A 27701-nucleotide genomic window follows, 5' to 3' on the forward strand; every position below is an offset into this window, starting at 1 on the left:
TGAGGCCAAGATCACACCACTGCACTCTGGCATGGGTGACAGAGGGAGACCCTGACCCTGACTCAAAAAAACTTAAAAAAAAATATATATATATATAGAGTGGGGTCTTGCTATGTTGCCCAGGCTAGTCTCGAACATCTGGCCTCAAGCAATCCTCCTGCCTCGGCTTCCCAAAGTGCTGGGGTAACAGGCATAAGCCACCACACCTAGCCAGATAAGATTTTTATATCTGGTGTTTCTAGATCTAATGAACAAGCCACACAGTATCCCTAGAGAGTTGGAAAATATGGTAAAGTGGTGGTTATAAACTTTTTAAAAAGTAGCAGTGCCCTTTCTGTCAGATAGAAACTTACTCAGAATCTTACAAATATAAAACAGGTATCTACATAAAGGGATTGGAGGACCTTTTCACTAAGGGATATCCCCATGACACTCTAGGATTGTAAGGAAGACAGTCTGTTAATTACTGCATGATGCCAAGTTATGTTCCCACTCATCACCATTTACTTTTACACAACCTCTGTTTTCCAGTAACTATGAGATTCTCGGTTAATGGAACTGTCTTTTGTATGAGTGAATGCTAATTTCTTGAGGGGTAGAATAGGATGTATTCTGACCACCTCTTCTTTTTAACTTGTATTTTAATGACTTGGTACTACTATTGGATGCACTTGGTCTGTCCTCTCTCCTTACCTAGCTGTCCGGATGACATGACTTCATTCAGACTAGGGGTTGTCCTCACAACTAGCCTATCTAATTGTCTTCAGAAGGAGGATCCTAGCTGGGAGGCTGAGGTTAGAGAACTGCTTGAGGCCAGGAATTCAAGACCAGCCTGGGCAACATTACGAGACCCTGTCTCTACAAAAAATAAAATTAGCCAAGCGTAGTACTAATGGTACTAATTTATAATCCCAGCTACTCAGGAGGCTGAAGTAGGAAAATTGCTTGAGCCTAGGAGTTTGAGGATACAGTAAGCTTTGGCTATGCCACTGTGCTCCAGCTTGGGTAGCCAAGGAAGACCCCATCTCTAAAAAGAATAAATATATAAATAATAATAAAAACCAAGTCACTCTCTTGGGGTAGATATTTCCCTTTACATTACCTTGTGGCTATCAGCCTTATGTTAACTAGTCAGCTACTAAAGGGATTTTGTAATCAATTTATTTTGAAGTGCATGTGAGTCCACAGGAGTAGAACTTTGCATTCACATTTGTCACCTGCATTCAAAGGCGATACTATAAGAAAGAACCTTGGGAAACTGTCACACAACTGTAAGGATGTTGCAGAAGATGTCATTCATTATATAGAATCTTCTCATAGCTTTCAATCATGAATCCACCAACTGTCTTAAATTCTCATTGGCGTTCTACTTCTCACAGCTAGAGAGGGACAGTGAGTAAAGTGTAGAAGTGATGAGTGTGGGCTTTGCAACCAGACTACATGCATTCTAATCATGACTTTGCCAATTACTAAATCTGTGTCCCTAAGGAAGCTGCTTAACTTCCCTGTGCCTTGGTTTCCATATATGTAAAATGGGGTTATTCATAGTCTTCACCATGTAAATAAGGCAGCATAGCGCCTGGTGCAAAGGCTCAATAAAGTGATGATGGTGTTGTTTATGATTATCATCATCATCGTTAGAGTGTTAGCTGAACAGCTGTAATTTCATTTGTCTAGTGGAACAGCTGAAGAGCTTTTATTTTTCCATACAGTATCTCATTTCCAAGCTCCTTGCTGCTCATGTTGGTGAAAAAGTTAATTTTCTTATCCAAGTGCTCTTTATGGCCATTTTGTGCTGACTTTAGTCAGGATCAGGATGAGTTTTCTTAACTTTCTGATTCTTTGCTCAAAGAGTCTTTTTTGTTTTGTTTTTAAACTATTCAATCCTTCCCTATCAGTCTTAGTGACAATTAAGGTTGATTATTATGAAATGGATATTGGTTTAATCAGTATTATCTCTAGATTATAAACTGCATCAATTTAAAATTAGCCAAGATTTTTCCTATATTAAAATCTATGAATATTCTTTTTAAAGTCACATTATTTGAACAGATACTACTTAAAAATTTTAAAGTAGCAATATTGATTTTTAAAAATTCTCTCCTCAAAGTTTCAGTTTATGTGAACATTTAAAAAATCCAATATGGGCCGAGTGCGGTGGCTCATGCCTGTAATCCCAGCACTTTGGGAGGCTGAGGCAGGCGGATCACCTGAGATCAGAAGTTCAAGACCAGCCTGGCCAACATGGTGAAACCCCATATCTACTAAAAATAAAAAAATTAGCTGGGCATGTTTGTGGGTGCCTGTAATCCCAGCTACTCAGGAGGCTGAGGCAGGAGAATCGCTTGAACCCAGGAGACAGAGGTTGCAGTGAGCCAAGATTGTGCCACTGCATTCCAGTCTGGGTGACAGAGTGAGACTCTGTCTCAAACAAACAAACAAAAAAAAAAAAATATATATATATATAGCCTGTGTAAGATAGTGAATTATTTTGTTTTGATCAGGCCTTTATCTGCTGCAGTGAACACACGGAAATATTCTAGAAAAGAAAAGGAAGTGATGATCATAGTTTTGCTGACTTAACTGAGAGAATAAAATTCCATCCTCTATGGGCTTTTAAAGGGCAAGGCAGACACCAAAGAGAGAAAGCTGCATGATATTGTGCAAGTAAGAGTTGCATTTGACAGCATATTTGTTAAAACCTGTAAGTCAAGATTTTTGTAGAGTTCTTTCCCCGCAAGCTATTTTTGCAGGGCCCATCCACAGACACACAACACAGGGCTTCTTGATTGTCCTTGATAAAGCAAGTAAAAAAATCAGGTGGAATTTGTGCTTGTTTTATTATATTTTATTTCTGTTGTAATAAGAACATTAAACATCAGAAATTCCATTCTAATTTCTGCTTCTATAAGTTTGACTAGACTTGTTGAAAATTGTCCATGGAAGAAAGTATGAGGAACATATAAAAACTGTTTAAAAGGTAGGGGGAAGCGGAAGAAGACAAAGAAACATGCTGGGATCACATGCTTTTGCCAAACATTTGAATGTTATGATGTTTTTTTTAAGTGATAGCATTTTTAGAGGACTAATATTATAATTAAAAACTCTAGATGGGCTGGGTGTGGTGGCTCGCAGGAGGCCGAGGCGGGTGGATCACCTGAGGTCAGGAGTTCGAGACCAGCCTGGCTAACATGGTGAAACCCCATTTCTACTAAAAATACAAAAAATTAGCCAGGCATAGTGGTGGGAACCTGTAATCCCAGCTACTGGGGAGGCTGAGGCAGGAGAATCGCTTGAATCGGGGAGGCAGAGGTTGCAGTAAGCCAGATCGCACCATTGCACTCCAGGTTGGACAACAAGAGTGAAACTCCATTTCAAAAAAAAAAGGTCCGGGTGCAGTGGCTCACGCCTGTAATCCCAGCACTTTGGGAGGCTGAGGCGGGTTGATCACGAGGTCAGGAGTTCAAGAGCAGCCCGGTCAAGATGGTGAAACCCCATCTCTACTAAAAATACAAAAAATTAGCCAGGTGCGGTGGCAGGCGCCTGTAATCCCAGCTACTTGGGAGCCTGAGGCAGGAGAATCGCTTGAACTCGGAGAGCGAAGGCTGCAGTGAGCGGAGATTGTGCCACTGCACTTCAGCCTGGGCGACAGAGTGAGACTCTGTCTCAAAAAAACAAAAACAAAAACAAAAACAAAAACAAAAAAACTCTGGATGATTGTGAATAAATTCTTTTTAGTAAAATGTAAATTATTTCTAGGATATTATTAGAAAAAAGCAAGAAGCTCTGTGTGCCTACTCTGAATGAATCCTGCAAATACAGCTTGGGGGAGGGGTCTACAGTATTTTTTTTTTTCTTTTTGAGGCAGGGTCTCGCTCTGTCACCCAGGCTGGAGTGCAATGGCGCTATCTCCGCTCACTGCAAGCTCCGCCTCCCGGGTTCACGCCATTCTCCTGCCTCAGCCTCCCGAGTAGCTGGGATTACAGGCGCCCGCCACCACGCCTGGCTAATTTTTTGTATTTTTAGTAGAGATGGGGTTTCACCGTGTTAGCCAGGAAGGTCTCTTATCTCTTGACCTCGTGCCCCCCTTGGCCTCCCAAAGTTCTGGGATTACAGGCGTGAGCCACCGCCCCCCCGCCCAGCCGTAGAATCTTTTCAATTGTAGGTTTTAATAAGTATAGCATGTCAAATGCCACTTTTACTTTGGAGAACGTATGCAAATGTATTCCTGTTTCTTGTTGCTGTTGCACAAATCTTAAAAGACTTTAAAGACTGCATTTTCATACTGATTCCTAAAACAAAACTTAACAAGCAAGGGGAAAAAAACTCTATGAGGGTAGACAAGAGACCTATTCGATGTGTATGGAAGAATAAAGCAGGAGGAGGAGTAATGCTTAAACAGCAGTATGGGTAAAATTAAAACAGGATACATATTACATTTATGAATAAAAATTTGTTAGTTGTAATACAATGATAATAGCTGATGTTACTCATGAAGTAATTATTTTTGTCATTTAAAAGAGTCTAGAAAGCATTTAATTAGGTTACATATAGATGTCTAAGAATGCAAATGTACTTTTTTCTCTTCAAATAGATGTCATTCTTTTATGTTATACTGATAAACCCACACCACAACCATTTCTGGTGACATCTGGGGCAACACGGTATAATGGTTAAGAGCTGGGCTGTGGGCTCAGATGGTTTGGGATCCACCATGATGCTACCCCTTATTAGCTGCATCTACCTAGACAATTTACTTACCTTACTATTCTTTGATTTTCTCACTTGTATTTATCCTTTTTCGTATTTGTAAGTATTTAATGTGGTGCTTAGCACATAGTAAGAATAAATATAATTCTTTCTTTCTTTTTTTTTTGGGGGGGGGGGACGGAGTCTCGCTCTGTTGCCCAGGCTGGAGTACAGTGGCTCAATCTTGGCTCACTGCAACTTCTGCCTCCTAAGTTCAAGCTCTTCTCCCGCCTCAGCCTCCCGAGTAGCTGGGACTATAGGCACGTGCCACTACGCCCAGCTAATTTTTTGTATTTTTGGTAGAGATGGGGTTTCACCGTGTTAGCCAGGATGGTCTCCATCTCCTGACCTCATAATACACCCGCCTCAGCATCCCAAAGTGCTGGGATTACAGGTGTGAGCCACCATGCCCGGCCAAATATAATTATTTCAAATTCAGCATTTAGCAACTTTTTTTCAGACCATGATTGTTGTATCAAATATATTGTTTTTCTTTCAATGTGGTAACTTTTAAGATTTTCTGCATTCTTCAATGTGATTTTTTTCGTTTAATTTTTCATACTTTATTCCTTGTGTCAATAGATTAAGAAAGTAAACGTTTCCCAAGTGTTGATTTATAATGTTTGTGTCACACAAAAAGTTCAGTTTCACAAAGAGTAACATTCAGTGATCTATTTGAATGTAATTTTAATCCTTATTTTAAACTAAGGGCTTTACAATAAGCTAAATACACACAAACCTGTATATCCTGAACTGCAAAAGCAGTTTCCATAGCCATATATATTTTAATCAAGTACCCATTTCCACAATGAACAAGTACTTACAAATATGTTAATATAATACTATCTCAAATGCTTATCCTGTCATCAACTTTTAAAACTATTCTTGCTACTGAAAGCATTTATTCTGAGAAGATTTAATCTGATGTGGGAACATGAGTTCTCCTAAAACTTAACAGACAGTATTTTATAAGCCTCAGAAGGTTTTAAATCAAAAATGCCTTCCAACATTCACATGAAACTTTTAGTTTCTTGAAAAATAATCACTCTTGTTATATGAAGAAAAGAATATTAAGACAAATTATCGTTTAAGACAGATAAAAATTCTTACAAAGAACCGTATTTTTCTATATCATATCCTTAGAAGGATCACAAGCCAGTTCACTACCTTTAATAAGCTTTCAGTTTACTGTTGTCTAAAAACTTAAGGATATATGAAGCATTTCTTAGTTATCATAAAGTCAAAGATGTCTTTTAGATCTTGCATAATAAATAGCTACAGTATAGCTTACAATGGCACAAATATAGCTAACATATAAATACTACTTCATCCTTTAGATAGTCAAAAGTCAGAAAGAAATAAATGGTTTACAAGGTACTTTAACTTATTATGTGTGATCATTGAAACCCAACAAGTATTTCAAGTATGCTTATTATATAAAGACAGGTGATTAAAGGCTCAAAGATCACCCTAAAATTGAAGGCATGAAAATAAAAGCTAAAAACTTTGTGTTTTTCCATCTTTCATTTACATGGCTTGATATCTATCAGGACCTTACTATAGAAAATATACAGTTAATGTATGTACTTCCCCCAGATGATAATGAAGTTTCAGAAAGTACAAAAGGTGTCAAGATCCATAGTTTGCTTCATCAAATGGTTTTCAGTTCATTTCAGGTCTGCATTCATAGTAATCAAGTCTTTAACCCTAGCAAACTTCCTTGGGTCCCTTCAAATCAAGAAAACAATATTGTAAACTTGTACTCAACCTTGTCTTCCAATTCACAGTGCCTTGTGAGTCATTTCAATGATGAACTCTATGACAGGGTCTTCAAGAATATCCCCTGACTCAGTACAAGGATTCTGGTCATCCCCTAAACCATATGTCATACATCACGGGTGAGATCTCTCTAGCTTGCCAATCTGCAGTGCCCTGCTGGCTCACTCCTAACAGGTTTTTCTCAATGTGATTTTATTAAATCTTGTTATCAACATAATTTTCAGAGGAACTCCTAATTAGTTTTATCATTGAGGAATAGGAAAATAACAGCTATACAAAAACGGATACTTGAGGATCCATTTCTCAAGAATGCAATTATACTTAAATCTAAGAATACCTGGATACATTTAAGAAAAATTATATCCATTGTATTTCAAAAGATTCATCCAACTCACAAATATCTTGGAAGCCCCATACATATGCTGATACTGTTCTAGGTGTTGAGGATCTCACGGAGAAGAGACTTCCTGCTGTCATTCAGCCTACTTTCAGAAGATGTGGGGAGCAGGTATGGTCTGAGACACATATGATTTTTATACTAGAATTATAAAAATATTAATGCAAATTATATTGTTTTCACAGTCAGATATAATTACTGGTGCTCAAGAAGTGGAAATGATGACAAAACAGTTAGGAGCCCATCTGGAACAACTAAAAATGACCATAAAATCAAAGACAGCAGTCCCAACATCACAAGTCTTTGTAAGTATTTGTCATAAACTTTGACCTTAAGGTGAATTTCCTTTTGAGCCCTATAATATTGGATCACAAGTCATTATAATTATATTTAATTTCTAAAAATATAATGTTTTATATAAGTTGATCCTGTTCTTTATGGTTACTTTGCCATAATAGTAAATTATAAGTTCGATGAGAGAATTCCCCTACATAAGCAACTGCTACTAAAGGAACTGCAACTGTATAGTATGATAACCATATCAGTATTGGCTGTGACAACAGAAATAATCATAGTACTGTGGTTGAAAATGTATTCATAGTAGCTGGTCAGAAATTGCCTCCAGTACAGACATGATGTAACTCGTGACCTTTCTGAAAAGACAGATAATAATCACTTTGTTTACCAGGCCTGCACTTAAATATTGATTTTCTGATTATCTGCACCATTTTATGGACAAACCTGGCAAACCTTATCTGGATAAGGAGGTATAAAATGTATGTGCAGTATTTTATTTATTTATTTATTTATTTATTTATTTATTTATTTATTTGAGACAGAGTCTCGCTTTGTCGCCCAGGCTGGAGTGCAGTGCAGATCTTGGCTCACTGCAAGCTCCGCCTCCTGGGTTCACGCCATTCTCCTGCCTCAGCCTCCCAAGTAGCTGGGGTTACAGGTGCCCACCACCATGCCCGGCTAATTTTTGTATTTTTAGTAGAGATGGGGTTTTGCCATGTTGGCCAGGCTGGTTTGAACGCCTGACCTCAGGTGATCTGCCCACCTTGGCCTCCCAAAATGCTGGGATTACAAGCGTGAGCTACTGTGCGTGGCCCTCTTTTTTTTTCTTAAGACATTTTTCCCTTGGTTTTTTGAGATGAAGAGTCCATAAATCTTTCTTAGGTGATCACATATGTTTGGCTTTTTAAAGTAAACTAACTTTATAATAATCATACTAAAATAAAATGCTTTGAAATAAAATGCAAATTTATTTTCTCATAATTTATGAGTTAAATTTCTATCTAAAGTCTACTGTCTAAGTTCGTAAGACTTTTGCTTAGGGAGAATTAACTTCTTTACAAATGACAATTGTATTTATCTTAAAGAGTACAGTGATTTATAATTTTATTACACAGTTGCATTTTGAATTTTTTTTTTCTCTGCCTCAGCCTATCTTCATTGCACTTTCTACTCTGTGGACCAGCTTGCAAGATGAAACTATTGTGGTTGGTGTCCTCAGTAATTTATTCACTCACATTCAGCCGTTCCTGGGTGCTCACGAACTTTACTTTCCTGAGAGAGCAATGCAACGTCATCTTAATGGAGCGACTGTGAAAACTGATGTGTGTAGAATGAAAGAGCACATGGGTAATGAAAATCATCCATTATTTCCTCTTCTTTTTAAAATTACCTCTAGAATAAAGTCACTCTTTTGTTCTAAAAATTTCATACCTTTCTGATAAAGCATTAAACATTTTTCTTGATTATAAAGTACTAATGAGGGCCGGGTGTGGTGGCTCATGCCTGTAATCCCAGCACTTTGGGGGGCTGAGGCGGGTGGATCACCTGAGGCCAGGAGTTCGAAACCAACCTGGCCAACATGGCAAAACTCCGTCTCTATTAAAAATACAAAAATTAGCCGGGCATGGTGGCGGGTGCTTGTAATCCCAGCTACCCGGGAGGCTGAGGCACAAGAATCGCTTGAACCCAGTGGGGCAGAGGTTGCAGTGAGCCAAGATTGTGCCATTGCACTCCAGCCTGGGTAACAGAGTGAGGCTCCATCTCAGGAAAAAAAAAAAAAAAAAAAAGCACTCATGTTCATGAGAGGAGGTGTGGAAAACAGAAAAAATGTAAACTGAATAACTTACTATCCAGCAATAACCATTCCTAGTGTTATCGTTCATGTTTTGGTTAACAATCATTTTTTGTGCAGATGTGTTTCTATTGCAGTCCTAGTAATTTTATTATTGATTTGTTGGAGAAAAGAATATTAATCCTTGCTATTTTGTTGCAAATAAAGCTCCATTTCTTTAGAATGTTATTTGTTACATATCTACCTCAGATTCAAGTTGAGAATTTACAAACCAATAAATGTTATCCCTGTAAAATTAATTGAGCTTATTTAGGTCCTTTAGAAGATGCATTGATTCTTACAGAAAAACAATCTTTATCAATAAACTTTTAACCATTTTAGACCCTTCTATCTTAGCTAAAGACAAGTTAACATTTATGAGGAATGCCAAAAAAGAGCCTGGGACTTGAGATGCTGATGTTGCATAAAAAGAGAGTTTTTTCAGAAAATAAAATTAATAATTTACGAATTTTCTTTTCAAATTCTACTTTTTAAAGATGAAAAATAAAAATATAGCAGTGATTTCTTAAACTATTAGAATGCATAAAAACTGAAAACTAAATCAGAAACTAAAAAATATCCTTTCAGTTCGAGTTTTTTATTACTCATTTCATTTCATTAAAGCAGCATATCTAAGCAAATATTAAATGAAATTGAAAAGTTAAAGTAGCTTCAACAGTGGATATTAAGCTAACCATATTGGCAAGACTGTTTACCTGCAGCTTCTTAGATTTAGATGTGTCATTTTCTACCATACGTCAGAACTTTTTATTCACTACAACACTATTAAATTACTGCTCCAGTGAATTGGTCAAGCCAGTGTTCTAAAAGAATTTCATTTACACCTTCCACATACTGTCATTGTTAGAGGCTTTCAGGCATATCAGGAAAAAAGAGAGAGGATTTATTTTCTATAAATTATGTATTTACTTTTAGTGGTAGCCACAAGATCATTTGTGGTACCTGCTTTTTGGGTTTAGAACCAGGCATAGAAGTGTACATGGGATTGTGAAAGCTAAGAAACTTCGGAACAATGTTTTATAAATACGTGGTATTATTTGTGTAAAAATTTATTCAGTTTGCTTATCAAATGTAAATAGGTAAGCTAACCAACAGTAGGAAGAATTTTTAAAACTACAAAGAACAAAAATTACACACCTTGTTATCAAAATCAGTTAACATTTTCTTGACTGTCTTTGCTCAGAACCTTCTCTGTTGTTTCAAGAAGCAACAGTCCTAGTTTATAAGCGTCATATTAAACATATGTTGCCACCTAGCATGTTATTAAGAACAACGCTATATTGAATGAGGTCAATGTATCTCTGGGTCACATAGCAGCCAGTCTATTCTGCTCAACTCCTTGGGTTATTTACTCTTCAGCAGCAGGAAGCACCACACACTTTCGGAAGTGCCCCAGTCAGCTTTTCTCTCAGCAGCAGAGCATGCTTGTCAGAAATGGCCTCTCCTTTCTGTTCTTCATTCTGGAGCAAAGTCCTACCTCCAAGTTTGCCCCAGAAACTTTACATGTCACTGAGGTCATTTGTACTTCTTTGCTTCAATAGACTTCCTCATAAATCTGGTTTTGTGAATATCAAGTTTTTGCCCATCGGGAAAAGTACAAAGCAATAAAAAGGTAATGTTTAGAATGAGCTCCTGCTGATTTATTTTGGAAATTTAACCTTCTCACTGAATTAAAACTTTTCTTGTTCTCCTTCATTTCAGAAGATAGAGTAAATGTGGCAGATTTCAGAAAACTAGAATGGCTTTTCCCAGAAACAACAGCAAATTTTGATAAACTATTAATTCAATATCGGGGATTTTGTGCTTACACGTTTGCTGCAACAGATGGTCTTCTCCTTCCAGGTATATCATTGGAAATGAGACTGCTCTCCTTTCCCCAATTTTTTCTTTATATGGAGTTCTGTCATTGTCACTTGAATATTCACTTTAAAAACTTTATGGACTCTAATGGTGAACTAACGAAGGATCTACAAAGATGATCCAGACAAAGTCTTCATTTTGGAGGTGCTCTGGTAGACTGACATAAGTAAGAAATTATAAGTGATTAGTAATAGAAAGTGTATATGTGTTATGAAATATGGATGCTGTAGTACCATTGAAAGGGGATGACTCATATGGCCAATGAAGAATTCTAGAAATGTTACACGACATTGACTGGATGCAGTGGCTCATGCCTGTAATCCCAGCACTTTGGGAGGCCAAGGCGGGTGGATCACTTGAGGTCAGGGGTTGGAGACCAGCCTGGCCAACATGGTGAAACCCTGTCTTTACTAAAAATGCAAAAATTAGCCAGGCATGGTGGTACATGCCTGTAGTCCTAGCTACTTGGGAGGCTGAGGCAGGAGAGTCACTTGAACTCGGGAGGCAGAGATTGCAGTGAGCAGAGATCACTCCACTGCACTTCAGCTGGGCAACAAAGTGAGACTTCCTTTCAAAAACATAACAAAACAAAAGAAATGTTACACAACATTACTAAAAATACATCATCTTCCAAAGTAATTACTGAAAGAGCAACACTTATTTGACTGACATGTTTGTTTAAAAATATTCTTTGTTACTTTACAGTTATATTTCACTGGCATAGATCAGGATTTCTCTGTTAGACCCATAAGGAAATGGCTAATATCAAGTAAAATTTCTCTATGATGTATATATTATTAGAGCTTCTCCAAAATAAAGAATAAATCAGAGATAGAGATGAAATAAATTACTATCCAAAAAGTGCTGTGTGAATTGTGAATAAGAAAAAGCCTGCCAGGGCTAGAATGAAAACTGTGACAAGATTGTGTCTTAATTTACTTTACACCATTAACCTTATTTTTCTTCTTTCTCCTTTTTTTTTCTTTATTTCTTTTGTTACATTTCAAAATTGGGTATTTTTTCGTTAAAAATAACTATTGGGATTGTGTGTATACAGGCTAGAGAGAGCACACAATTGGCTCATTTAAAAAATGTTATTACATTTTTGATAATGGGAATAACAAAATATTTACTGTGGGAAATTGAGAGTAATATTCTGAGGCCCAATGAGGGTCACTGGTACTGGGGAGAAAACAATCAAGAGCCTTGCAGAGGTAAAATGCAATGGAATGTAGATAGTTTCCTTTTCTTTCTCCTCCCTCCCTCTCTCCCTCCCCCACCTCCCTCCTCCTCTCCATTCCTTCCTTCCTTCCCTGTTTCACACAAATAAGAAAGGAAAGGAGAAACATGGATGTGGCATGATGGCAGAGGAAGCATGATGTGGTTGGAAAAGCTATGGGCTAGGGTTCAGAAGAGCCTGGTCTGTGTCCTTAGTGAACTAGGTAACATTTATGAAATCTCACACCTTCTGTGAACTTCAGTTTCCCCTCAGGAAAATGAAAAGGATCAACCAGGAGGTCTGTATGGTCCCTTCCAGGGTCTCCCAGCTATAAGTCTAAGAAGAAAGAGGGCAAAGTAGAGAAGTAGAAGAGCTTGTGGGGCCATGAGTTTCAGATTCCTCTCTGAATAAGTGAATTCTGACTATTTCTGCTTGCTACATTATTTCTACTTCATTATTTTCTGGGCAGCAGCAACCTGCATTACCTCAGATGAATTCTGTAGAACTTCCCTTCTTCCATTCAGGAGTGGAGACCACATGACTTAAATCCCAGGGTAACACTGGTGCTTAGCAGTCAGGGTCCTTTTCTGATGACTTCATTGCCTACCACACCTTCCCTCGTTTGCTCCATTCCAGTGGCTCTGGCTTTCTTGCTGCTATTGAACAGTCGAAGCCCACTTTCACCTCAGAGCCTTTGCACTCTACTTGGGAAGCTCTGCCTTCCAGGTTGCTACTTGCCTTGCTGCCTCATTTTATTCAGTCTTCCCTAATCACTCAATTTAAAATATCACTTGCACACGTCTTCCTTTTACTATGTGTTTAACCTCCTTTATTACTTTTTTCATGTAGCACTTGTCACTCTGTGGCCTATGATATATTTGTGATTTTTTGAGAGCAGGGAATCTGTTATCTTCTACAGGCTTGGCACCATTTATTTGCTGGATAAATGAAAGAATAAATGAATAAGACAGTTACTCTTTCTAATACAACTTCCACAAACTATGTGGATATTTAATTATCTATAGTCTATGTAGTATCTTTTTACAGTGAAAAATATTTGCTAATATGCAAATTTGCATTTTGGAAAAGATGTCCCATGTTTGTAGTTCTTACTGGGTTATTTTAAACATAGACCTTGCAGTAGTTAGTTGAAGTAGCTTTGAAAAATCTGCCAGATGAGTAAGTGGCTTTTCATAAAAGATTTTTAAAATTATTATATCTGAATAGTGGAAAGTATTTTTACATAAAATACAGTTTAAAATCATACTTTAACATAAAAATATAATTAGTATGGATTTCACGTATCATTTAAAAATGTATAAATTAAAATGCTAATTATAACATCTTAGCAAAAAAAGCATAAGTGATATGTTAAAAATGGAGTGGAAGGGGCTGAGCGTGGTGGCTCATGCCTGTAATCTCAGCACTTTGGGAGGCCGAGGCAGGTGGATCACCTGAGGTCAGGAGTTCAAGACAATTTGTTGAAACCCCATCTCTATTAAAAATACAAAAATTAGCCGGGTATGGTGGTGCACACCTGTAATCCCGGCTACTCAAGAAGCTGAGACAGGAGAATTGCTTGAACCCGGGAGGCAGAGGTTGCAGTGAGCTGAGATCATGCCACTGGACTCTGGCCTGGGTGACAGAGCAAGACTTTGTTTCAAAAAAAAAAAAAAAAAAGTGGAAGGGCCAGGAGTGGTGGCTCATGTCAGTAATCCCAGCACTTTGGTAGGCCAAGGGGAGCAGATCGCTTGAGTCTAGGAGTTTGAGACCAGCCTGGGTGACGTGAAACCCCATCTCTCCAAAAACGGGTTAGCTAGGTGGGGTGGCAAATGTCTGTAGTCCCAGCTACCTGGGAGGGTAAGGCAGGAGGATCCCTCGAGCCTGGGATGTTGATGCTGTAGTGAGCTAAGATTGTGCCACTGCACTCCAGCCAGGATGATAAGAGTGGGACACAGTGTAAAAAAAAATGGAGGAATGGCTCTATGGTATGTTACAAACACAGAGTAACAATATTTCTTTTCTTTTTTCTTTTTCTTGAGACAGAGTCTCGCTCTGTCACTCAGGCTGGAGTGCAATGGCACGATCTCAGCTCACTGCAACCTCCGCCTCTCAGGTTCAAGCTATTCTCCTGCCTCAGCCTCCTGAGTAGCTGGGATTACAGGCGCACACCACCACGCCCATCTAATTTTTGTATTTTTAGTAGAGATGGGGTTTCACCTTGTTGGTCAGGCTGGTCTTGAACTCCTGACCTCAGGTGGTCTGCCTGCTTTGGCCTCCCAAAGTGCTGGAATTACAGGTGTGAGCCACCGTGCCTGGCCAGAATAACAATATTTCATAAGTGATCAAGACATTTCATGTTTAATTCTTTTTTTATTTTCAGGAAATCCAGCAATTGGAATTTTAAAATATAAAGAAAAATATTACACATTCAATAGTAAAGATGCTGCATATTCATTTGCAGAAAATCCTGAACATTATATTGATATAGTTAGAGAAAAGGCCAAAAAAAATACAGAGTTAATTCAGCTATTGGAACTTCATCAACAGTTTGAAACACTGATTCCATATTCTCAGGTAAGCAGGGTTAATATTTTATGAATTTATGACATTTGAAAATATAGTTAATTAAAAAGTTGTATTTTGTTGTAGAATGCTTCCCAAGTCCAGGCAGAGAGAGAGAGAGTCAGCTGAGGGTCTTTACAGGTTGTCTGAAAGGGATTCACATCTGAAGATGAAAACTAATGGAATAAATAAAGAATAATGAAAACAGGATATGGAGTCAAATTGATGAATTAGGAAATGGGGAAATCTGAATGCAAAGGACTTCATTGACTTGTAAATAATTGAAGCTGCAGTATATTTCTGTATCTAACATTGGAGGAGCTCAACACAGATAACATGGATAGTAACTTATACTCAGAGCTGCAAAACAATTTAACAGGTTTAAACTGTAGTAGTCTGAAAGGCCACAAAATGGATCTCGCGGTGGGTTTCTTGTATGTCTGTGTCTATTGATTAATTCATTCATCTTATTTAGTAAGCCACTTATTGTGTGTTGGTAATTATTCTTGGCATAAGGGATTTCATTAAACAAAACAGATAAAAATCTCTACCAGTTTGGAACTCACATTTGAATGCTATATATTCTCACACTCTTCCTCTTTGTCTCTCATTTTCATTGTTCATCTCTTTTTATGTTCTTTTTAGAGACAAAGTCTCACTCTGTCACCCAGGATGGAGAGCAGTGGCACAATCATAGCTCACTGTAGCCTTCATCTCCTGGGTTCAAGGGATCCTCTTGCCTCAGTCTCCCAAGAAGTGGGACTACAGGCAAGTGCCACCATGCCTGGCTAATTTTTTAAGAAAACTTTTTTTGTAGAGATAGGGTCTTGCCATGTTGCCCAGGCTGGTCTCAAACTTGTGGCTTCAAGTTATCCTCCTGCCTTGGCAACCCAAAGTATTGGGATTATAGGCATGAGCCACCATGCCCAGCCTGTTGTTCATCTCTTAAGTGGTCTTTCTGTCTCTCCTCTCTCTTGTTGAGTTCCTCTCTTTTAAACTCACTAAAAGGAAAACATTTTGAAATACATGGTTTAAAATGTCTATTGTTTGCTTTTTTTTTTTTGACCAAGTCTTGCTCTGTTGCCCAGGCTGGAGTGCAGTGGCGTGATCTTGGCTCACTGCAACTTCCACCTCCCAGATTCAAGCAATTCTCCTGTCTTAACCTTCCGAGTATCTGGGACTACAGGCGGACGGCACCACGCCTGGCTAATTTTTTGTATTTTTAGTAGAGATGGAGTTTCACCATGTTGGCCAGGCTGGTCCCAAACTCCTGATCTCAGGTGATCCACCCACCTTGGCCTCCCAAAGTGCTGGGATTACAGGTGTGAGCCACCACGCCCGGACTCGTTTGCTATTTTTTGTCAACATTTTAACTATGAAGCAGGTGGGCTTTGTGCCACTGACCTGGCCAGCAGAGATCCAAGCAGTAATTTGGGAGAGGACTGTTGGGCTGGTGACAGTGGAGCACAGAGGATGGTCTGAACACTTGGGCAGGAAGATCAGAAACAAGCTAAGGACTTTGAGGCGGGTGGGGGGAAGTATGGCAGTCAGGACCATGGACAGCTCAGTTGGTGCTGTTATTCTGACATCGTGATGTGCTGTGTTCTGACATTGGGTTATTCTGACATTGTGATGACATCGTTGATGTAGCACTCCAGCTCCCCTTTCCAATGAAGCGATTCTGCAGAGCCTTCTAGGTTCCTCCTGTTGTGATGAGAAATTGGTCTTGTCTACAGTGTCTTTCTGTATGTGAGCCAAATAGTAGGTAGGCCTACAATTTTTATTTCCACTAAAAGGTTAGTTACTCTGAAAATGTACCAATTTAACTTCATTATAAGGCTTGTCAGTTACCCATAATCCTGCGAGGACTTGTTAATACCTCAGTTTGTAATATTTGCCAATTTGATGAATTTAAAATGGTACTTATTATTGTTTCTTTTTTTTTTTTTTCCTGAGATGGACTCTTGCTCTGTTGCCCAGGCTGGAGAGCAGTGGCGCGATATCAGCTCACTGCAAGCCCCGCCTCCCTGGTTCAAGCAATTCTCTGCCTCAGCCTCCTGAATAGTTGGGATTACAGGCGTCCACCACCACGCCTGGCTAATTTTTGTATTTTTAGCAGAGACGGGGTTTCACCATCTTGGCCCGGCTAGTCTTGAACTCCTGACCTCATGATCCACCCACCTCGGCCTCCCAAAGTGCTGGGATTACAGGCATGAGCCACCGCGCTGGGCCCTTATTACTGTTTTATTGTGCATTTTTCTAATAGTGAAGTTTAGCATTTCTTCTTCTTATTTATCTGTTCAGGTTTCCCCTTCTGTGCATTGCCTATTTATAACTTTTGCCAGTTTTTTTTTTTTTTCCATTCGCTCTTTCTGTTTTTAAGTTGTTGATTGGCAGTTCCTTTCTATTCTAAATATTAATCTTTTCTAAGTTATAGAAGTTGCAAATGTCTTTCCCAGCCTGACACCTCTCTGTTAACTTTGTAAGTCAAATCCTTCATTGAAGACACATCTTTAATTTTAATGTAGTCATATCTAATAATTTTTTCCTTTAAAGATAGTACTTTTTTAAAATCTTATTTTAGAAATTCTTCTCTGTCCTAAGATTATTCTTTTACATTTTATTTTTATTTTATTTTTATTTTTTTGAGACAGAGGCTCACTCTGTAGCCCAGGCTGGAGTGCAGTGGCATGAACATAGCTCACTACAGCGTTGACCTTCTGGGTTCAAGCAATCCTCTTGCCTTGGGCTTTTGTGTAGCTGAGACCACAGGCATGCACCACCATGCCTGGATAATTTTTTTTTTTTTTTTTTTTTTTTTTTTTAGTTTTTCTAGAGACGGTGCCTCACTTTGTTGCTCAGGCTGGTCTTGAACTCCTAGGCTCAAGCAGTCCTCTTGCCTCAGCCTCCCAAAGTGCTGGGATTACACGCATGAGCCACCACATCCAGCCCATTTTCTTCTTTTTAAATTGTCAATCTAAATAACAGATACTCTCTAAAAGAAAATGATATTTGTTCAGGACAAGGCACTGCAATGGGAATACACTTACCATAGTAAACTATATGTGTATTCAGAGAGGTAAAGAAAGACAAAGTCTGTTAAGGGAAAAGTTAGGAGGATTACATAATTGTTGAAGATAATTATCCTGGCCAGGCGTGGTGGCTTAAGCCTGTAATCCCAGCACTTTGGGAGGCTGAGGTGGGTGGATTATAAGGTCAGGAGTTCGAGACCATCCTGGTCAACATGGTGAAACCCTGTCTCTACTAAAAATATGAAAATTAGCTGGGCGTCGTGGCGCGTGCCTGTATTCCCAGCTACTTGGGAGACTGAGGCAGGAGAATTGCTTGAACCAGAGAGTCGGAGGTTGCAGCGAGCTGAGATCGCACCACTCCACTCCAGCCTGGCAACAGAGCGAGACTCTGTCTCACAAAAAAAAAATAATAATAATAATTATCCTTGGCTTGGTTGGACAGGCAGTTGCTGGGCAGATGTCATCACAGAAATATTTTTTCTGTGTAAGGTTGTGGTGACCTTTGTGCAGGATTGTGTTTTTTGGAGAGTCTTTTTGATAATTTTAAAAAGGGATTTGCCATGGGAGCCCTTTCTTCCTGGCCGTCCCTGGTTCTGTTTGTCAGAGTTTTTAACACAAGTGACACCATTTTGATTCTGACAACTTTCACACAATTTATTTTTTACATTGAGATCTTTAGTCTATTTGGAGATAATAAAGGATTCTAATGTTATTTTTCTTCATGTAGTAAGCCAGTTTTCCTAATACGATTTACTAAATAATGTAAGTGTATTTCCCACAAAATATGATGCACCTCTATTGCATTAACAACTTTCATATGAAATAGGTTTATTTCTAGGCTTTCTATTCCATTGCATTGGTCTATTTATCTCTATCCTAATGCCACACTGCTTTAATTACTATTGCTTTGTAACATATTTTATTATCTGATAAGGAAGCTCTCTTCTTTGCCTTTTAGTTTTCAAAATTTTCCATGTAAGTTTCTTAATGAATTTGCTAAGTTTTCCCAAAAAATCTTACTGGAATTTTAACTGGAATTGCATTAAACTAATGAAATAATTTGTGGGGGAATTTATATATTTATTGTACTGAATTGTCCCCTCAATAAAAATACCATTTTCATAGTGTTTTTTTCCTATAGTAGTTTCATTAATTATGCCTTCATAAAACTTGATGGATTTAGTTATATTTTATTCTCTACTTATTTCTAAAATAGTAGTTGAATTTTTGCCATTCATGTATGTATTCCTAAATAATATATATCTGTGAAACGACTTCATTTTGCCCAATTTTCTGTTAGTTGATTTCTCTTTATTTTAGTGATTTGCAGGAAGTGTTTTTTTCAAAATTATATTTTGGATATGAATTCTTTGTTAAATATATGTTTTGAAGATATGTTTTCTCAGTTTGTGGCTTATGTTTTCATTCTTTTTGTGGTATCTCTTGATGAACAAGTCTTCCATTTTAATGTGTAATGTGTCATTTTTTCTTCATGTCTTGTTTAAGAAGTTCTTATGTATTCTGAGATCACAAAAATATTCTTACCTTTTTTTTTAAAAAAGAAATGTATTTTGTCTATTATGTAGAGCCTTTAGTTCACTTGGATTTTATTTTTGTTTGTGGTGGGAGGTAAAGAACCAATTTTATTATTTTCCCATTTGTAGTGAAATTGTCGTAGACCATTTGTTTAATAGTCTCTCCTTTCCTCACTGATCTACAGTGTCTTATCAATAACCACAGGCTTATTTTTGCACTCTCTATTATGTTCAGTTACTCAATTTTTTAAAAATTCCTGTATTGATGTCTTCAATAGCTTTGTAAGTTTTGATATCTGGTAGAGTAAATTTTCACATTCTTTCTTCTCTGAAAAGTCTTGTCTGTTCTAGACTTTTTACTTTTATAAATTTGAGAAGTACATAATGAAATTCCGTTAAAAACCCTTGAAGGAATTCTGATTGAAATTGCCTTGTATATGTAGGTTAGTAAGAGAAGAATGGACATTTTTACAACATTGAGTCTCCCTGTCCAAAGCATCAATGTAGTTTTGTAATATTTCCTATCAAAGAATTGCACATTTTTTGGTTAGATTTATTTGTAGGGACTTCATATTTTTTGTTGCTATTTTAAATGCTGTTGATGCTTAGGATTGAATTTTAGTTCATTATTGCTTATATTATGGAAATACAGTTTATTTCTGCATATTGATTTTATATTCAGCAACCTTAATAAACTCCCTTACTAATTCTAATAATTGATATTTGACAGTCTATTGCTATTTAGAGTCTGTTAGTTGTTTTTTTTTTAACGTGGGCCATCACAATATATGCAAATAATAATTCTTTCCCCTAGACTTTGTATTTTTTTAACGCTATATTGCTTTATTACAGGAGGTGAGTGTTGTTGTGGGGAGTGGGGGGCATCCTGGTGAGGAAATAAATCAGAGGACTGCAAATGCAGGGAGCGATAATGTTAAAATCGTAATATGCAAAATGAATAATTGCAATCATTTTCTTAAGACTCAACTCATAGATGGAAAATTTTAATTGCTATTGCAGAAAGCATCTGTATGAAGTAGAAAGTGGTTTTGATAACATAAGTAGAGAATATCTAGAAAATAGAGGTAAATTGGATGTAAAATTCTGGCAGCAATGTAATGTCCCCAGTGGTAAGGCTGAGGCCAGCGCCTAATGAGGATGACAGTTCTGTGGGGAATTTTGGGTGGTACTTGGAGAAATATTACACTATGCATAAACCAAGCTGAACTGCTTTCACAAGTGTTACAAAGTTTCATATAGTAAAAGGTTTGTTTGTTTTTTCTACAAGCACTCCATTTTCACAGCAAGAGTGTACTGAATACTTAAACAAGGAAGAGCGTATACATGGAAGATATAGTATGTAGCTCTTTGATATACTAATGCATAAAATTCAAAATGATTAAACTATAGCACATGTGGGGCTTTTTTTTTCTTTTTTTTTGAGACAGAGTCTTGCTCTGTCGCCTAGGCTGGAGTGCAGTGGCACGATCTCGGCTCACTGCAAGCTCCGCCTCCCGGGTTCACACCATCCTCCTGCCTCAGCCTCCAGAGAAGCTGGGACTACAGGTGCCCGCCACCACGCCCAGCTAATTTATTTGTATTTTTAGTAGAGACAGGGTTTCACCGTGTTAGCTAGGATGGTCTCGATCTCCTGACCTCGTGATCAACCCTCCTGGGCCTCCCAAAGTGCTGGGATTACAGGCGTGAGCCACTGTGCCCGGCCCATGTGGGACTTTTTACAATGACAAGGTGGTGGTTACAGAAAGCATGGCCCTAGGGTATCAGTCTCTAGAAAGCAACCACTACCCTTCTATGAGTGTTTTCATTTTGCATTTTTTCTTCATTTTTCTTAATCAGCTCTGCTGTTGGCTGCTTCTTAGCAAAACCGCTAAGAACAAAATTGTAATCATTGAACATAGTACTCTGGCAATCAGGACATTTAAAACCTTCCATATTCTAGGGGCAAAGAAAGTAGTGTGTGACATTTAAAACTATGATTTACAAGCAAGGTAGCACAAATTTTCCTGCATGAAAGACTTCCACAACTTTCCCAGCCAGGTCATCATAAAAGGTCTGACTTAAGGTTGTTTTGAAGCTAACATAAAAAAATTATGTTTCTGGAGTGATGTGAATAGTCTGGTAAATTCCATCTGATTTCATTCCATTGATTGAATACCCACAAGGATTTAACAGTGTGGCAGAACCTAGTATTAGGTCACTATTTCCACTCTCATGAGTGACATCCTTTGTAGTGATGCCATCTTTCATGTAGGACTGATTCATAACTGCTTGGTCAAGCTCACTATCAAAATTTCCAGGGTTTAATCTGTTTGCTTGCCAGATTCTCTGGGAAATCCAGAGTATGTACAAGTACCAACAGTCAGAATTCACACATTCCATACAATATGCTATTCCACTTGGGAAAATTATATTAAGAAACTGTTTCTTCCTGGAAATTCTGGTGTGGGCACACTTGGTGAGAAGGCTTCATGAAATTTCAGGCAAATAAGAGAAGCTTTTCATTGAGCCAAATCCGCTGTAATCCCTAGCAGGCTTCAACAGGGGAACCAGTGCTTTCAGCAAAAGTTGGTCCCATATGTCTTCCAAATAAAACGTCTCTTGGAGATAAACTACTGTCACTGCTGCTGCTACTGTCACTGAGTACATAAGCTTCCTGATTGTCAGTTTTTGTCACACTTATGATGGAACATTGCAGATCCTTCCAAAATATGTCACCCTCAGATCTTGGAGTGGTAAAAAGATTTCCAGATTTTTGGTTTGCATGGGGTTGCTGCCAGGAGAACCTCCAGCAGCTTCTAGGTCCCATTGAAAAACCGTGCAACTTCCGTCATCGTGAGACTAGAGAACAATCAACAACCACAGTAAATCAACTAAATGAAATACTTTTTTATTCTGCTGCTGCTGCTGCAAATTGTTCAGGATGTGTTACATTCCGCTTCCTTTTTTGCTATAATTTTATATTGATATTTTTTAAGGATTAAAAACTCTTCCTGGCTTTTTCTTTCTTTCTTTTTTTGGTAAGTAAAAGTTGGACTTCAGACTGAAAATAGAGGCAGATACAATTCAGTCTCCTGTAGTCTGTTGTTTCACCATTAGAGAGTACAGTGAGCACTAGCTAATGTTGCAGTCTGTACTGTGGAGGACTGTAGATGTCATTATACTCTACTTTTGTCTTATCTTACTACATTGACAAGCAACTCTAGTATAGTATTAAATAGAGGTAGCGAAATTGGGTAGCTTTGTCTTCTTATCCCCCCAAATAATTTTCTGATATTTCATAATTGCAGTGCTTATTGTAGCTTTTTGTGGATTTCGTTTTCTTAAGGATTTCCTCTCTAATCTCATTTGCTGAGTTTTTTATATGAATAATTATTGAATTGTATCAAATACTGTTTCTGCATCTTTTGAGATGAGCGATTGGCCTTTATCCTTTAATCTGCTAATGTGGTGAATTATATTATTTCTAAAATTAAGCCAACTTTGCATTCCTGGGATCAATCCAACTTGGTATGGTTTATTTATTTAAAAAATACATTCTTGAATTCAGCTTTTTAATTTTTCTTTGGCAGTTTTACATTTATATTCCTCAGTGCAATTAACCTATGCATTTCCTTTCTTTTACTGTCCATTGTTTTGATGTGAAAGTTATACATGTCTTATAAATGAGTATGAATGTTTTACATTTTCTTTTCTCTGAAATAATTTATGTATAATTGGAATTATCTGGTAATGTATGCTGATAAAGTTCTCTGGGCTTCTTTGGTTGGAAACATTATAACTATGCTAAATTAAACTATAAGTTTAACTACTTCTGTGATTACAGGAATTTTTTCCAGGTAGTTTATTTCTTTTGTATCAGATTGAATAAGTTGTATTTTTCTAGGAATTTATTCAAATCATCTAAGTTTTTAAACTTATTCTCATGAAGATTTCACAATATCCTTTTATTATTTGCTTAATCTCTAAATTATCTTATGGTCTCTTTTAAACTCCAGATATTGTTTATTTCAGCTTTCTCTTTTTATTTTGATCAATCTTGCCAGAGCACTAGTTTCTCAGTCTTTTTAAAGAATCAGCATTTGACTTTATTGACCCTATTTCATGACTGCTTTCATTTTATATTTTCTTCTCTGATCTTTATTATTTTCCTTTATCTAGTTCATTTATTTTATTCTATTTGTTTTTTAGCTTTTAAAGATAGATGCTTAGCTCATTAGTTTTTAGCCTTTCTTTTTAACTTAATGCAATACATTTCCTTTTTACTATACTATGAGAGTTGTATGTCACTTAAGTTTTTAAAAAATAATTACAACCTTTATTTTAGATTCAGGGGGCACATGTGCATGTTTGTTACATGGGTTTATTATAAGCATGAAGCCGAGGTTTGGGGTATGATTGATCTTGTCACCCAGGTAGTGAGCATAGCTCCCAACAGTTTTTCCGCCCTTGCCCTCCTCTCTCCCTCCCCACTCTAGTAGCCCCCAGTATCTATTGTTGCCATCTTGATGTCCATGAGTGTCCAGTGTTTAGCTCCCACTTTTGAGTGAGAACATATGGTATTTGGTTTTCTGTTCCTGCATTAATTTGCTCAGGATAATGGCCTCCAGCTACATCCATGTTTCTGCAGCATACTTTTAAACATAGTTATTTTCATCATAGTTCAGTTCTGAATATTTTCTAATTCTCTTTAGCATTTCTTCTTTAGACTACAGGCTGTTTATGTTTGTTAGTTTACTCACAAAGAGTTTCCATTTTACATTGCAAAGCTATTATTAATATCTAATTTTTAAAAAGAATCCAAGAGACTTTTAAAATTTGTTTAAAATATTTTTAAGGTTTAAAAAGTGTTTAACGTTTGTAATTCCTAGTAGGAAAACATTATCTGAATGCATACCCTAATGGCAAACCACTGTAAAATGCTTCAGCTGCATTTGGGGTAGAGGGGTAGGGATTATCCTCAAAGCACCCCAGCTCTCTTGATGAGAAAGTCAGAGGTAGAGTGGTTTGTATATTGCAACATCCATTAGATGGTCCAGGTTGCGCTTCCTTCACCAAGGGCTTTTTTTTTTTTTTATCAGATGGGTATTATGCCTGACCTCCAAATTTGGCTGACAATTTACTAATGAGATTTGTAACCTTTCCATTCATACCGGTATTTTGACATACTTGCTGGGTTCTAGGCCACATCCTAGAGGGCCACCATAACTTCTGGACCCGCATGGCTGCAAGAACCTCTGGATCACTAAGAATGTCATTGAGTCCAGGCATTCCTGCCATTCCAGGCATTCCTCCGTGAATATTACCAGGGCTTTCCACAGGAAAGCCAGCTGGGAAAGAGAGCCTACTGAGTTCCTGATCCCTCTGGGCTCTCTCATGCTCTTTTTGAGCCTTTTAAACTATTTTTTCTTTGATCTCTCACTCTTTATGATTTTGCTCATACTTTCTCTGATGTTCTGCAATTTTCTAGGACCTAGGTTGAACTTTCAGCATTGTGCCAGCATCTTCATAATCCAATTTACAGACAAGGGGCAACATCACGGGCCGCTTCTCCCCAGTGGCCCAGAAGTCTGTGTGCGAAAACCACTTGTAAGGCTTGCCACTTGTAAGGCTGGGCTGAATCAGGATTTATTTCTATGGCTCTGTTACAGTATCAGATGGCAGCATTTGGCTTCTGTAATTTGTTGAAGACACTGGCTCTCATTAGCATACAGAATGGTCAAGAGTTTCAGCTTGAAGGCATCTGTGAATAAGTCAATGCCTTTTTGTGGTTCACCATCATTTAGGGCTTCAATGGCAGCCACTTTCTTATCATTTGCCTGATCCATCATCTGTTATCTCTGCATTTTCATCTCCCTTTTCTTTTTTGTTTTTAAAATTTATTATTACTTTTAAAATTTTAAGTTCCAGGATACATGTGCAGGACATGCAGGTTTATTACAGAGGTAAATGAGTGCTGTGGTGGTTTGCTGCCCCTGTCAACCCATCACCTAGGTGTTAAGCCCAGCATGCATTAGCTATTTTTCCTGATGCTCTCCCTCTCCCTGCCCCTCCAACAAGCCCCGCTGTGTGTTGTTCCCCCTCTGTGTCCATGTTTTCTCATTGTTCAGCTCCCACTTATAAGTGAGAACACGCAGTGTTTGGTTTTCTGTTCCTGCGTTAGTTTGTTGAGGATAATGTCTTCCAGCTCCATCCATGTCCCTGCAAAAGTCATGATCTCATTCCTTTTTATAGCTGCATATTATTCCATGGTGTATATGTACCACATTTTCTTTATGCAGTCAACCATTGATGGGCACTTAGGTTGATTCCATGTCTTTGCTATTGTGAATAGTGCTGCAGTGAACATACACATGCATGTGTATGTTCTTTATAATAGAATAATTTATATTCCTTTGGGTATATACTGAGTAATGGGAGTGCTGGGTCAAAAGGTATTTCTGGTTCTTAAGTCTTTGAGGAATCACCACACTGTCTTCCACAATGGTTGAACTAATTTACACTCCCACTAACAGTGTAAAAGCATTGCTATTTCTCCGCAGCCTCACCAGCATCTGTTGTTTCTTCACTTTTTAATAATCGCCATTCTGACAGGCATGAGATGGTATCTCATTGTGGTTTTGATTTGCATTTCTTTAATGATCAATGATGTTGAGCTTTTTTTCATATGTTTGTTGGTTGCATGAATGTTTTCTTTTGATAAGTGTCTGTTCATGTCCTTTGCCCACTTTTTAATGGGGTTGTTTGTTTTTTTCTTGCAAATTTAAGTTCCTTATAGATTCTGGATATCAGACCTTTATCAGATGGATAGATTGTAAAACTTTTCTCCCATTCTGTGGCCTGTCTGTTCACTCTGATGATAGTTTCTTTTGCTGTGCAGAAGCTCTTTAGTTAGATCCCATTCATCAGTTTTTGCTTCTGTTGCTGTTGCTTTTGACATTTTTGTCATTTAATCTTTGCCTGTGTCTATGTCCTGAATGGTATTGCCTAGATTTTCCTTTAGGGTTTTTATAGTTTTATAGTTTTGGGTTTTACATTTAAGTTTTTAATTCATCTTGAGTTAATTTTTGTATAAGGTGTAAGGAAGGGGTCTAGTTTCAATTTTCTGCATATGGCTAGCCAGTTCTTCCAGCACCATTTATTAAATAGGGCATCCTTTCCCCATTGGTTGTCAAAGATCACATGGTTGTAGATGTGCAGTTTTATTACTGAGTTCTCTATTCTGTTCCATCAGTCTATGTGTCTGTTTTTGTACCAGTACTATGCTGTTTTGGTTGCTGCAGGTTGCAGTATAGTTTGAAGTTGGGTAGCATGATGCCTCCAGCTCTGTTCTTTTTGCTTAGGATTGTCTTGACTATATGGGCTCTTTTTTGGCTCCATATGAATTCTAAAGTAGTTTTTTCTAATATGTGAAGTATGTCAATGGTAGTTTAATGGGAATACCATTGAATGTATAAGTTACTTTGAGCAATATGGCCATTTTCACAATATTGATTCTTCCTATTCATGAGAATGGAATGTTTTTCCATTCGTTTGTGTCTTCTCTGATTTCCTTGAGCAGTGGTTTATAGTTCTCCTTGAAGAGGTCCTTCACTTCCCTTGCTAGCTGTATTTCTAGGTATTTTATTCTCTTTGTGGCAATTGTGAATGGAAGTTCATATCATGATTTGGCTTTCTGCTTGTCTATTGTTGGTCTATAGGAATGCTTGTGATTTTTGCAAATTGATTTTGTATCCTGAGACTTTGCTGAAGTTGCTTATCACCTTAAGACGCTTTTGGGCTAAGACAGTCGGGTTTTCTAGATAGAGGATCATGTCTTCTGGAAACAGACAGTTTTACTTCCTCTTTTCCTATCTGAATATCCTTTATTTTTTTCTCTTGCCTGACAGAACTTCCAATACTATGTTGAATAGGAGTGGTGAGAGAGGGCATCCTTGTCTTGTGCCGGTTTTCAAGGGGAATGCTCCCAGCTTTTGCCCATTCAGTATATTGGCTGTGGGTTTGTCATAAATGACACTTATTATTTTGAGGTATGTTCTATCAATACCTAGTTTATTGAGAGTTTTTAACATGAAGAGATGTTGAATTCTACGGAATGCCTTTTCTGTGTCTGTTGAGATAATCATGTGGTTTTTGTCTTTTGTTCTGTTTATGTGATGAATTACATTTATTGATTTACGTATATTGAACCAGCCTTGAATCCCGGGGATGAAGCCAACCTGATCATGGTGGATAAGCTTTTTGATGAGCTGCTGGATTCAGTTTGCATCAGGATTGCATTGAGGATTTTTGCATCAATGTTCATCAGGGATATTGGCCTGTAGTTTTTGTTGTTGTTGTTGTTGTATCTCTGCCAGGTTTTGGTATCAGGATGATACTAGCCTCAAAAAATGAGTTA

The 27701-nt window shown here is 37.8% G+C and overlaps 1 protein-coding gene and 2 pseudogenes across 4 annotated transcripts in view; 1 reads left to right on the forward strand and 2 right to left on the reverse strand.

The window, feature by feature from the left end:
• CFAP206 (cilia and flagella associated protein 206) overlaps positions 1 to 27701 on the forward strand; it is a 55064-nt gene that overhangs the window by 11418 nt on the left and 15945 nt on the right. For all 4 annotated transcript variants that reach the window (XM_050788058.1, XM_050788057.1, XM_050788059.1 and 1 more), the window contains exons 8-11: positions 7111 to 7230; positions 8371 to 8569; positions 10776 to 10916; positions 14537 to 14730. In XM_050788058.1, the coding sequence (XP_050644015.1) occupies positions 7111 to 7230; positions 8371 to 8569; positions 10776 to 10916; positions 14537 to 14730 (654 nt within the window). The remainder of the gene's footprint in view (positions 1 to 7110; positions 7231 to 8370; positions 8570 to 10775; positions 10917 to 14536; positions 14731 to 27701) is intronic.
• On the reverse strand, positions 20956 to 22137 carry LOC126952234 (S-adenosylmethionine decarboxylase proenzyme-like; annotated as a pseudogene).
• On the reverse strand, positions 24343 to 25148 carry LOC126952929 (hsc70-interacting protein-like; annotated as a pseudogene).

The sequence above is a fragment of the Macaca thibetana genome, chromosome 4 (assembly GCF_024542745.1).
Source record: "Macaca thibetana thibetana isolate TM-01 chromosome 4, ASM2454274v1, whole genome shotgun sequence".
NCBI lineage: Eukaryota > Metazoa > Chordata > Mammalia > Primates > Cercopithecidae > Macaca > Macaca thibetana.